This window comes from Meleagris gallopavo, chromosome 4 (genome assembly GCF_000146605.3).
Source record: "Meleagris gallopavo isolate NT-WF06-2002-E0010 breed Aviagen turkey brand Nicholas breeding stock chromosome 4, Turkey_5.1, whole genome shotgun sequence".
NCBI lineage: Eukaryota > Metazoa > Chordata > Aves > Galliformes > Phasianidae > Meleagris > Meleagris gallopavo.
The window spans coordinates 60,771,759-60,786,107 of record NC_015014.2 but is presented as its reverse complement, the minus strand read 5'-3'; the positions used below and the strand labels follow the sequence as shown (position 1 = coordinate 60,786,107).

Below are 14,349 nucleotides of genomic sequence, written 5' to 3'. Positions count from 1 at the left end.
AATTAAATTCCATGAATATTATTTCCATGTCTGAAAAGCAAAACATGAGACTAAGCCACAGATTACCCACAAGCTCATGAAAGAAAGCAGTTAACACCAACCTTTGAAATTTTTATCTGAATAGCAATTTCAAAACACTTATGTCAAATAGAACACACAATACTTAAAAACAACAACTACTATCTAGAGCAAACAACATTTACAGCAAACTGCAGGGAATTCCAAATCAGCAGAGTCTCCATTACTTCTAAAATGAGCTCTCTTGCTAAGTTAGCCACAGGAATACAAGATTACAGTCTCATCTTGAAGAGAAGATTACTTCTCAGCTAGGTCTATTGCACATCACACTGAACCTCAGCCTCTGAGTTAGTACTTTCCTCCAGTCTTTTACCACGATGCACAGACATGATTTGGGTTGACACATGCTTCTGCATCTCTAGACTGCACTGTCAACAAGTGTAATGATGGCATAAGAATAGATGTTTAACAGAAACATCAATTCAACAGGTTTCAAAGGCAGACACAAAGGCAGAAATAGATGGAATCCTGACAGATCACGCTTAATAAAATTAAGACAGTAAAGCTTCTATACATAAGAGATCTTAATTAAATTGTAAACTCATGCATCTAACCTCTTTACAGAAACTGCCCATCACAGCTGCCAAATGCTATTAAAAGCCTGCATAGGTTTACTAAAAGATTGGATTTCAGATAGAAGGCTTTATCCTGAAGGACAGGTAAGGAATAAGAGAAAGATTGAGCTGCAGAAGTCATAAAGCTTAAAATATATAAGTGAAAAACTAGTATAAATCTTTGTCTGACTCTGGGATGTGGCTTGGGTTTTATATTGTTCAATAATAAAATATTTACTGTTTATGCTTTTTATTATTTTATTATTTTTATGTTTTATTTACTATTTATATTATGAACTGTATTTATTATATTCATATTTATGAATCTTTGAAGTTTGGTGACCCTGCCTGTAGCAGGGGGGTTGGAATCTGATGATTCTTGGGGCCCTTCCAACCCAAGCAATTCTATGATTTATTAGTCTAAGGATTTTTAGATACCAAACACCTAAATAGATACCAGCTGATATATATTCAGAAGCTGGAATACTGTTAGATATTGTTATTAACCATCTATAATAGCTGTTTCTTCTGAGAGGAAACTTCACAAACTGACTCATTCTATATACGCTTCTTTCAGAAAAAGAATTTTTGTCAAGTTTTTCAAGTCATCTGTTATATGTCAGAAAATATTTACAAACACCAACAATGTCAAATTCCTTCAAAAAGAATAAAATATTTGGTATATCACTTGGTTTATCCCTTGCACAGATTGTAAAGCTTCAGGATCAAGACCTAATACAAGTCAGGTGACCAAGAGGAGTTAAAATGTTTCTCATTTATTTTGCTCTTCCTTCACCTAACTTGTTTTAAATAGCAATGGAAGAGGTGTTGGGGGTAGAGAGCTGATATTTTATGCAAACTACAAGACTTCTTTCCTAAAAACATGTGAATGTCATTATTTATTATGTTTTTAAAGCAACGTAGATTTGTATAGCTACTATGTTACACAATAAGTAAATTCTGTTTCTTCAGACTTTTTAAAATAAGTTCAGATAACTGGATAATTATTACGTAGTAAATATTTTTGTTCTCATAACTTCCTAGCAGTGGCTACACCTGAAACAAGGATAGAAAGTTGTTTCTCTGAACTGCTTTTGTCTTTGTAGATCATCACATTAAATCTAGTGTTGTTTTTTTTCTCATGAATTGAATAAGTACATAAGATACATATCTATAAAGATAAATTAGGTATTAAATAAAGAGTCTCTATATGTATTCAGTTGCTCAGTCCATATGTGAAAATTACTAAAAAAACTAAAAAATAAATTTCAGAACTATATTGTGTTAACCATACAGTCAACATTTCTCTGAAATTTGAATTTGCTCTGCCATATCACAATTTCCCTAGCAACTAGTCACATTCCACTGGTTTAAAATTTGCATTATGAAAGATAAAGAAGCATCCGGAATGGGAAGATAACTGATTTTGTGTCTTCTCCCTGGTGATAAATAAATTAAGGACAAACCCCCAAAACCCGAAGGTGAGTTTAGTAGGAAGTGATCCAATAAGAGGAATTAAATTTGTCAGAGCAATTGAACATCTACAGGAAGCTGCTCACCCTGGACCTACTTTGTTCTCAATAACAAGAAATCAACACATCAGGAGGATAACAGACATCCAAGGTTAGAATAGATGAAACTCAACTTTCATTCTTCTGTAATTATTAATAGTCACAAAATAGATTCAATAGTTCAAGTATTAGCCTTCCTGAAGTTTAAAGGAAGAGTCAGCAGAATCGTTATATAATAATTTTGTAGACACACTATGACACTTCTGTCTGATAAAAATATTTGCCTGTAATATTTCATTAAATACAAAGTTACTGTGTAGAAACTATAAGAGGTTGACGGCTGCCAAGAGCTGCGAGGTTGTTGAATAGAATAGTATTTCTGGAGCCATGCCCAGAGTTGAGGCAAAATTTGACTCATCCTCACGCATACATTTGCAGTATATCTCTCTAAACTAAAATAAGGATTTAACTCCATCACGAGGTTCTAATGATATCATGTCAGAGCTAGGAATTGATGATAGTATCAATAGAGGCTAAGGGACTCTAGAGAAACAGGCAATCTTGCCATAGCTATACTCACTGAGACACCTGTGACCTTGAGTTGTGCTGTCCCAGACTGTACATGCATGTTAGCAAATTAATTATAATTTGATCACCATTTGGTTTATTTTTATTACTTTGGAGTATATTATCAAATATCACAGTGGGGAGAAATTTAGGAATTGTAGAACAGGGATTATCTAAATCAGGACTGATTAATTCATATCTATTTTTGCTTTCATGTTTTTCAGCTAGCAATCTTCCAACAAAAACTGCAAAAAAAATTAAAGAGTGAGAAGCAAGGGAAAAATAGAAATTGCATGACACTTACATGACAATTCTGTTCTATCTGCTTGCATTCTAATATATACTTATTGGATCTTCATCTGTCTTGCATGTTCGAACTGTAAGCTTCTTTAGATCTATCCCGTCACTTATTGAACAGTCATGTATTTTTTTAGTACAATGTGAATCCCAGTCTCAACTAAGATTTTAGGCATCATTATGATAAAAGCAATAATAAGAAATATCTTCATGCAGGTAAGTAACTAATATTTCACTGCTTGGATAGATAATGATTTGGTCTGCATGATGAAAAGATCAGAAAATAATCTGGAAATTGAAGTTGTTGGGTTTTTTTTTAGATAACTGGAGTACCACTTTCTCAAAGTATCACAGAATCCATCAGAATTGCTCCAAGCAAGCCCACGAGCTCTAGAGACTGTTTCTTGCATATATGTAACTTGATGCCAATACTGCTCTTCTAATCAACCAGCTTTTAAAAACGCTTTTACTTTTACTGAGAAAATATGTTCTGTAATTTTTCAGTTACCCTGTTTAACTGCTACTCAGGAAGTATTGATGAACTATAACACAGTGAGAAATTTACCAACACATGCTCTTCACAATATGTTATTGCACTGGCTTTAGTTACAAGGCTTAAATCAGCCAGCTGAATTACAATATGGTGGCATATAGCAACAGACAGCAATGGAGAAGAAAAGGCTCAGTAAGAGAAGGAAGTCTATAGTTTCCAGCATTAAAACAGCATTAGAGTAACAATAGATATTGTGGCTATTGTGGCAAAATACTGCCTTTTATTATCACTACACAGGAAAACAACAGTTCAAAGGGTTCTTTTTTTGGACAGTAAATAGCCCAAAATGCAACATTTGCTCTTACCACTGAGAAGCCAATGAGGTAAATATATCAGCGGTTTCAGGCTCTTGGAATAGTTTCAACAGTTCTGGTTCAGCTGATAAGTCAGCAAGGATCCTTAATTCAATTTGTGAAAAATCTAGAAAAAGTGTCAGAATAAATCAATTGCTCTAAAATATAAATATCCAAACTATAAATGTATATATATACTATATTATATATAATATATACTATATATAAAATAAAAATAACCAAACTACTACGAAACACAAATCATTTTTTCTTGCTCAAAAACGATAAAAAAAGCACCAAAAAAACACAAAAACAAACAGCTGTAGAAAGTGTATCCATAGAAAGTTACAGTCCAGCTACAGATTACAAAGTACCTGGCTCCATTATTACCTCCAGGTGTCAATTCATTTTATTAGCTCTCTGTTGCTACTGACAAACACTACAAATAACCCACTTCCAAATCATGCTAAGGCGTATACATCATATAACAATATTAATTGATGCTAAGGGATTTTATAGCCTTTTAAAATAAAATGCCATGCAAACAAGATGAGAAGAAAAGATCACAGAATGGAGAATATTAATGAGAATATTAATATGTATGAGAATAATAATAATACATATTATCTTACCTGCTGCTAAAAACGTATATCCTTTCTTTGAAACAAATAGTGCTCGTGGGGAAATGGTTACTATTTCCTCTTCTTTTCCTAGAGAGGAAGTAGACAGATGTACCAGATCCCAATCCAAAAATAGCATTGCAAACCACAGCAGGTAGTAAATGCCTCACCCAACACACAATTAAGAATATACAAATGACAACATAAATATCCTACCAACTTCCAGCAACACAATTATTTTACTCATCATTCACGTACAGCATCTTTATCTCTACTATCCTTGCATTACCACTCATTTCTCTTTTTTTTTTCTCCCCCCTGCACAACCAAACCCTTTCCAAAACTCCAGCTAACAAGCAGCTGAAATAAATAACATAATTCAGAGGTCACTTAATAAAAGAGGCATGCAAGTAAGAAAGGTTCTATAGAGCTGATCTACTTATAAAAAGTGTTTTATCTTTGGATATGCTGCTTCAAGGTGTTAGTAAAAAATTCTGAGTTACAGGAAGGAAAGGAGTACAATATTAAGAACACACAGCTGATACAGGCATCCAAGCGCTAATGAATTAAGCTCTCTACAATATAATAAAGCAATAATATACATTGACAAGGTATTTAAACAGTATTTAAACAGTGTATTCTCTGAAAACTACTTGTCTTGGTGTAAAAACCAATTATTTATTTCAAACCACCATCATTCATCTGATCAGATTACTGACAGCTGATAGTATGAAAGTGAGGGAAATAAATGCCTCGATATAGGAATGAAACACAAAAATGTTTTTTGAGAAGCACATATAAGATCACTAACAAATTTGATTGAATTATCTCCAAAAAAGCCTACGTGCCACTATGCCACAGATTTACACAGCTACTGCTCACACTTTTAAAAAACATTTAAAAATCCAACAACATAAAAATAAGTCAGGGAGATAAAATAGAAGTACTGTTAAAGTTTTACACTGTTTTTTAACAGTCTCCTGTCTTACAATTTGTATTATATCAATTGGAGGGACAGACTAGCTGTGAAAAGGAAAGCCTGCTCTTATCTATGCAACAAACAACACTTCCCAGCTATAAATGCTCAAGAAAGCTTATCTGGCAAATCTCTCCTATTAGAATCTACTTACATGACTTTTTGACTTTGTCACTTAGGTCATGCTTTTCTACACTCTGAATCATCTCCTTTAAATCCAATTCCATTACCAAAACCAACAGATCTGAATAAATACTGGCAATTAGTTGTGAGCTTGATTAAAAAACCCAAGCTTTACCATCTCCTTGGGAAAAACCTTGTGAGCCGAATGCACACGTCACCTCTAGAATGTTTAATGAAGATGAGTAATTTCCAGCTGGAACAGAAGGAATAGTGAGATTGTCCAGGGAAAGAAAATTCTAAATGTTTAAGACTATTCAGATTTGGTGCTGAAACAGCAAACTTTTCTCAAGCAGAATGAGCAAAAAGCAATTTTTTAAAATGTTAAGGTACAACTGTCCATCAATAATCCATTCTACTCTTTTGTGTTGGAGCTTTTGGTCTGCCTCAAAATAACCCAGTAAGATAAGGAGATGAAATGAGCGTTTCATGTTTATATTAACATAGCTTACCTTTTATGTACTGTTTCTTTTTAATTCTCACTGGATGTTTAGAGATACCTTGAATGTTCTACAAATAAGAACAAAAATTGCTTAGTAGGTGAAAGTTTATAGCAACATTTATGAACAGTTTATAAGAAGCATGGAAACATTTGTGATACTACTGCCAACAAGTTTTTTGTTGTAAGATTAAACTTTCTGTCTTTCGAAGGAATCTTCCCCATTCTGTACCAAGTTCTTTTGAATATTTGACCTTCCTTGACAATTGGAATTGCATAAGATCAATTTCTCACCTGCAAATTTTACAAATGCTAATTTCTGGGCACACGATAGAACAGTCAGTAGCTACTTTTTTTTTTTTTCTTTTCTTCCTGATTTCACCCTGCATTTTTCAATATGGAGCATTACTTTCAAGAAGAAAATACATACAAACTCTGCCTTAAGCTAAGCAAAGGTATTCTCCTCCATACCCCTAAACATTTTCCTAACTTCTATTCTCACTGTTTTGAAAACCATAACAAAATAGGAAGCAGCTGTTTATTAAGTACCACATATCAGTCAAAGGTAAAAATGAGCAGTAAGTTTATCAACAAGCACAATTCAGGACAGAAGATTACTAGACTTTGTTTAAAGATTCATGCTCACACATCTACAGTAAAGTATGAAATATGTCACATGACAGCTTCCTTCTGTTATGTCATTATGCTTCCTTGTCTCAAAAGGTAACAACAAGAGAAAATGTGTATGAATCTCAATTTCCCTAGTTCCAAGCAATTCATTTGCAAGTGGTTCAGGAATTAGATGAAAATATTATGTAATAAGGTAAATTCAGACGAAGGGAATAGTGCTATATAATTTCCTAATAAGCAAACTACATTTTCTATATAATTTTAGCTCAAAATCATTATACATCCCTAAGAGGGATGTAATGAAACTGCAAAAGTTATTAACATTTGAAGTGGAAGTAAAAGAACAAAGCCTCAGATTAGAACATGATCGTTTCTAGCCTATCACTCTTAAAGAACCACAGAAAACGTATTGAAGTTGAACCTCCACCATCACACTATAACAGAGAGGAAACTACTACATAATTCACATAATATTTTCATAGTGAAGGTCAAGTAGGAACACAGCTCTAAACCCATCAATAAGGAACACTTTCTACCTTTAATATTCTTCAATTTCAGTTGTGTTAATGCTTGCAATGCTATCTGATTACATTTTGAAAGGAAGAGTTACTTGGTTAGTGCATAACACCAACATTTATATTAATGATTACTGATTTCCAACAAAAAAACATGAGGAGGATCAGTGCTTGCTTGTAAGAAAAACATGAAAAAAAAGTGGCCATGAAAGCAAGTGGATCCGTGGGAATTTAGAAAATTAAGTTTCCCTTTATGCATCCAGACTTGAATGTGGGAACCTTATTTTTCCACATTTAAAAACAACTAAAAACACTGAAGTTATAAAAATTTAATTTTGACTTCAATCATTTTAATGCATGTGATGCAGCACATTATGGAGTTTCCATCAGGTTTTATACTGGTAATAACATTTGCTTAATATAACTTCCAGCACAGAGCTGTTTATGGTTACAATCACAGATTATTTTCTTTAGCTCATCAGATTCAAAATTCTTAACAAGGTGAAGTGAGGATTTATTTCAAAATCTTATAATAGCAAAATAAATCACTGTACTGCCATTTTGATTTCACTGAAAGCATATGCAGGAAGCCTGCTTTTAAAGCAGTTTTAGATGTGTAACAAATAATTCTGAAAAACATAACTGCAAGTGCAAAATGTACTTTCACTTGTAAATTAGTTAACAACTCGAAATTTGAATACATCTTCAGAGAAAAATAAGAAGCTTGGGAAACATGAAATTGGTAATGATCACCTCTAAGATACTGGAACAGCTTAATAGATACCTCTCACCTAAGTTTAAGCATCTTTAAGTTAGTTTTTGGTTTAACTAGCTGTCTAGAATCCCTCTATAGTCAGTAGACAAATACAGGAATCTGAATTTGTCAACAGGAGGTGATTCAATCTATATGTATGAGACACATTTATAGCAGCTTGACCTAAGTCTTACCAGAAAGTGATGTTTTCTAAGATTTTAGATTATCCAAGTTCACGAGATACATTCATTATAGATATTTTAAATGATGGACTAATAAGAAGACAATCGTCCAAAATGAAAATCTTGAGTTGGATAATTAGATGACTGTATTATTATAATCAAAAGCAGAAGATTGATGTGGCTTTGGTAAATGATTGTTACAACCCTGGACTGCATAACAAAACCTGTATTTATGCTTTATGTATTTATTTCAAGTGAAAATAAGAAACAAATATTTCTGTTCACAGATCCAATCTGAGATGTGACTGCTAGCCCTGTTAGAAAAATGACCACACATACTGTTAGAAGTTACACAGAAACAAAGTTGTCCTTCTGACCAATTATGCACCAAAGAGAAGAAATGTATTTAAAAGAGTAGTAGGAAAAATGTCTGTGACAGATAACTATTAACACCTCACTAATCCTGAGTGACTAAAAAATACAAAATAAAATCAAACTATTCTAGTGGATGATTAATAAGGAACCTCTATCAATAATTTAAAAAAAAATAATCAGTAGTTGGAAAGAAATTGATTCTCCTGACTCAGTTGTGTTGATGAAAACTCTTTTATATATATAAAAATTTTAAAAAACATTTTCAGAGGTTCCAATAGATAGAAGAATAAATGAGACTAACATTATAGATTCACAGGATCACAGAATGGGTTAGATCAGAAAGAACCTTAGAGAACACCTGGTTCTAACCACTTTGCTGTGGGCAGTGTTGCCCAGGGTTGAAGGATCTTGGTGATCACAGGACATTCCTGAAAACTGAATGAAAGCAAGTGCCACATCCATCTTCCAAGGAGGCCAGAAAGGAGGATGCAGAAAACTACAGGCTAGACAGATCCTTCTCAATTACTCAAATTAATCCTGGAAACTATTTGCGAACACATTAAAGTCAAAAAGATCCAGAGTAGTCAGCATGAGGGAAATCATGCTTAAGCAATGATAACCTCTGTGACAAAATGACTAACTTAGTGGATGAAGGGAGAGCAGCAGATGTTGTTTACCTTGATGTTAGCACAGCTTTCAAAACAGTCTCTCGTAAAAGCCTCATAGACACACAGATGAAGTACAAGCTAGATAAGCAGATAGTGAGGTAGACAGAAAAGTGGTTGAAGTGTCAGGCTCAAAGGGCTGTGACAGGCAGCACAAAGTCCAGCTGGAGGCCAGGCACTAGTAGAGTGCCCCAGTGGCCAATACTGCTCAACGCCTCCGTTAGTGACAGAGATAACAAGACAGACAGCAATCTCAGCAAGATGGTAGACAATACAGAACTGAGAAGGGTGGCTGATGCAGCAGATGGCTGCACTGCCACACAGAGGAACCTCAACTGTCTGGAGAAATGGGCCACGAAGAGTAGAAAAGAATTCAACAAAATGCAAATTCCTGTATGCAGGGAGGAATAACACCATGTGCTAGGGTACTTTGGGAACTGACAGCCAGAAAAACAGCTTTGGAGAACAGGACCTGAGGATTCTGGTGAAAAAACAAGTTGAACATGAGCCAGCAGCAAGCCTTTGTGACTAGGAAAGCCAGCAGCAAATTGGAGTGCATCAGGAAAAACACTGCCAGCAGGTAAAGACAGGTGAGCCTTCCCTCTGCTCAGCACTAGTAAGATATATCTGGATTGTTTCAGTTCTGGGCTCCCCAGTAGAAGAGAGACATAGACATATTAGAGAGAGTCCAGTCAAAGCACCACTAATATAATTCAGGGCCTGGACTATATGTCATTTGAACAGAGGCTGACAGAGCTATTTATCCTTGAGAAGAAAAGGCCGAGCAGAAGACATTATCCATACAAATGCTTGCTCAATGGCAAGGTGTAAAGAAGATGGAGCCAGATTCTCCTCACTGGTATCATGCAGTGGCAGAAAAAGAGGCAGTGGGAAGATAAATACAGGAAATGCCACTTAAAGTGTGCTCAAACACCAGTGCAGGCTGCCTAGGGGGGCTGTGCTACCTCCAGTCCTGGAGACGTTCAAACCATGACCTGAGAAATGTATTTTAGTGGACCTTGCATAGTACATGGGGGGCTGGACTAGATGATCTCTAGAAGTTTGATCCAAAATCAATGATGCTGTGATTCTATGATTTTTGTTTTTATAATATCAGTGTTATTGATTATTCTATGTAAACCAGTGCCGAATAGTGGAGAGTCTCCTCTTCACACGATTTCCTGCTGAGCTACAATTGAGGCCTTCAATTAAACGACACAGTGGAAAAACATTTGCCTAGGGGTCAAAACAGAGTCCTTTTTTTAAGCATATAGAGTACATTCGTATTTTAATGCTAAAGCACACCAAATATTAAAGAAAAAAAATACTTTGCAGAAATTATCAGTTTTGACACTGCATCTTAAAATGCAACTGAGAAGAAATGTAGATATTTTCTTGATTGTGAAAAATGTATATAAAAGTATATCAAACTTCCAAAACAATTTTGGTAAAACTACAGTATAATTCATGGGAACTTCTTAACTGAATACATGGAAACTTCCATTATTTTTTTTTTAATTATTTTGATCAAGAATAGAAAGCTGAAAAGGCACAGCCTTACAACAGCACACTTTTCATCCAGGGTTGAACTCCCCAAAAGAAAAAAAGCAAGCAGCAGAAGTAGGGAACATACAAGTGGCAAAAAATAAAAACTAAAAAATAATTTGTCACTATAGACACTAGATTAAAACTGTACATGCCACTCCTGATTTCTTTCCTCCTAACTCCTTCATCTGTTCTCACTGCTACTATAATCTATCCTGACTACTAGTCCTGAGGCATTCCTTACGCTTTTGGTATAGCACAGGCTAGAAATCTGTTTTTGTGGTCCTGAGAATACCTCTATTAAAAGCTGCTATACTTTAGTCTATTGCTTCAGGTGAAGATGTTGTAGACTCTTGCCTCTGCTGTTAGGCTCTGCATGAAGAGGCATTCAGAAAGAATGACAGTCTCTCCTCCAGAAAGGACATTCAGAATTGATGGACTCTTGGTGTCTCTGTTACAGCCTAAAATACACAACTTTTTCATACAGTTTTCAACCAGAGGAGAGTAGATTTGTCAACAAAAACAACACCAAATCAAAATTCAACAAACACCATGCTGTTCCCATTTTGATGAGTATATCCTCAATCATTTAAAATTTGTTAAGCTTTCCATTTTTGGTCTCCAAGTTCTACTTCTACATTTCAAACTGATTTTATAAACAAACTTGGTTCTTTCTTAGGTTAAACAGTATGTCCTTTCAGATCTTTCACAAGATTACAGTATAAAGATATACACTGACTACAATAACTTTCAAGTCAATGAGGTTAAAAAACTCTGAATCACAGAGGTACATTTTAATTATTTCATACTCTTTGTCAATTTCAACTCTTTGGTTGTTGTTTATTTCTGTTATATTCCCCTTTCAGTTATTTCTATTAATGCAGCTAGCCTCTATCATTTATAGCAGCAGAAATTGTTGTTTTTGTTTGTTTGTTTAAAATAAGCCAGCAGTCTTCATCAACACTGGTAACTCCCTAGAAATAACTGTGTATATACAGTGACATCTATATTCATTAATAGAAAATTGCTAGTCATCTATCAGCATTCATCCACTAACTGCTCAGATCTGCATGTTTTTGAAGTGTGCAATATGCAACAGTAAAAAGCTTTTAAGTTATTGAAACAAATTGGAATGAACAGAAATGTTGGTAGAATATGGACATTTGATTCTGATTAATTTTTGCATTCATCTAAGGGACTTAATTAAAAATAAGAACAGAGACCAAACTTACTCAGTGAAGTAAAATTATCCATTCATAAATTAATATGGTGTGGTTACATCATGAGTGAAGACCAAAAGCTGCCAAGGAGTCAGATGGAGCAGATCTAGGGAAGCAACCTTTTCTCCCAGCTGTCAGTCAGGTTGGTTAAAGTTATTACTTGCAATGCAATTCACCAAAACTGTCTGGCAAGTGCCTCACTGAGAAGTTACACAGCAGAAAAATTGCTATACTTAAATACTTCTATGGGCAATAATTATTATTGCACAGAAATAATTATTTTCTGTAACTTCTGCATGAGACAATTTTAAGATACTCCGAAGATCTAATTTTTAAAATACACATCTCAATAAGTAGAGAAAATACGGAAATGAAGAAGGCCACGAAAGCAATGTTATTCTGCGTACGTACATTCCTAAGCAAGTCTTGACTTATCTGCAATTGCCACCTAGTGGCTAGTTAAAAACCAAACACATTCATTTTCCTGATTGAAAAGCTTTTAATCATACAAGCTTCCAGCAAAGGACTTCTTAACTTTTGGTACTAGTTACAGTTTTCATCAATGGTCAATCATTCAAAGGTGATGCATCGATCCCCTCCTGCCTTAACCAGCAGCACAGAATTATCAAGGGTTGATCCGTTGGTCAAGTGAGAGACTTGGAAATAATTCAACATCTTTCCACAAGTTTAAGAAGCTTTCAGAGTAAATACAAAGGAAGAAGAAAACGACCACCAAAAATACCCAATTCTCACTTTATTGAGTTGACCATAAGACAATTTGAAATCTAGACAACCATTCACTCTTGTTTTCCTCACAAAGAGGAAAATACATTTCTTGATTTGGTAGAAGTGGTACTTAACTATGAGTTCCTACCAGCCATTAGTAGATGCTAATGGTTAACAGAGGAGAAAAAGGACAGCAAAATTGCACAGAAGTCAGCAAGATGACCTCTGTCCTATTCCATCTATCTTCAGTGATCCTCACAAGGCATTATTTATTTTTTGTTCCAAACTCGAGAGAACACATTTGTTCCCAAAACTCTGGGGGAAATTTCTTGACATTTCATGAAAGGATGCTGACAACTGACAATTTTCCACTCATTCACACAGGAAAAACAAACTGTCAACAGAGAAAGACCACTGTAAAAGGGATGTAGATTTACAGAGATCATTGGCTTCCTTCAGAATTTCAGAAAATGACAAAGATTTCAAAAAGCAACAGTCTGAAAACTCAATCTTCCAAGAGAAGAAGTGTCTCTTGCTATACACCTAACTTTTGATCTTCCCCTATAAATCTATTCTCTTTCTATCATTCTTCATTTCTCCTGTTTTCATTTTTTTTCTTGTCAGAAATCAAAGCTTTTGAAGAACTTTTTTTTTAAATGAGAAACAGGAAAAAGAATGCACGATACTGTTTTTGTATTAGACCAATGAAGCTTAATGAAGCTTATTCTGAGATCAGAATTACATTACATACTGCCCTTGCAAATAGTAATTCAGCAGAAAAGAACATGCTAATACTTCTAACTTTTGAGAGCCTACAAGACGAGATGTAATCTGTGCACTTGAATTACATTTAAATTATTATTATTGCTTTCTCATAACATGAGTCTCCAAGCTTTTAATAATTTATACAAATATATTCCTAGAAATCCCACTGTTGGAATATTTCATGCAAAGAACAGAACATCTTCAAGCAGGACTTAAAATTTTCATCAATACACAGACAGGTACCAACAGCTTCCTAAAAAACAGGCACACATATCTACACGAACGTGAAGGTAGAAGCACTTTTGCAGATTGCTAGAGACTTGATTATTTGAGCAACCAACTTACAGATGAGGACAGTGAAAATGAACTCAGTAGGTCATGAGCTCAATTAGACTCATCAGTGTGGATGTGGAGGTACAGCAACTGACCGTATTCTGTGACTCAGTGATGCTAACGGATGCCAATAACAGAAAGCATAAGATGCCCATATGGGAGTTGAAGCTTGTATGAATGAACAGTGGAAAAATGAAGACCGTGGCAGATTAGAAGTGAATAGCACTATTTGTCTCTTGTAATGAAAATATCATGCTAACATTGCTCTTTAGTTACTATAAAATTGCATGGAATAAGACTACAGAGTTTCAAGAGGCACAACACAGAATACAGATAATCTTCTATAGCACAGTACTCTCATTTATTATTATCACTATAACTACTTAAAAAACAACTTTTAATTTGTATCTACATAGCTAAAAAACTACTGATGTAAACAAAGACAATGTTAAGTTCTTGCTGTCACCCACAAGCTCCTGTTGTATTCATATTAGGAAAAAAAAGCACAGCTAAATTTACTGTGTTCCAATACAGATTTCTAACAGTGCATAGCTTTGGAACCTGCAGCCAT

The 14,349-nt window shown here is 34.6% G+C and overlaps 1 protein-coding gene across 1 annotated transcript in view; it reads right to left on the bottom strand.

Annotated features, from left to right (window-relative positions):
* The window catches only part of POLN (DNA polymerase nu), a 70,308-nt gene that overhangs the window by 38,123 nt on the left and 17,836 nt on the right, over nt 1-14,349 (bottom strand). The window contains exons 13-15 of the mRNA XM_031553290.1: nt 6,082-6,139; nt 4,486-4,563; nt 3,866-3,980 (exon numbers count right to left, since the gene is read on the bottom strand). Of these exons, the coding sequence (XP_031409150.1) occupies nt 3,866-3,980; nt 4,486-4,563; nt 6,082-6,139 (251 nt within the window). The remainder of the gene's footprint in view (nt 1-3,865; nt 3,981-4,485; nt 4,564-6,081; nt 6,140-14,349) is intronic.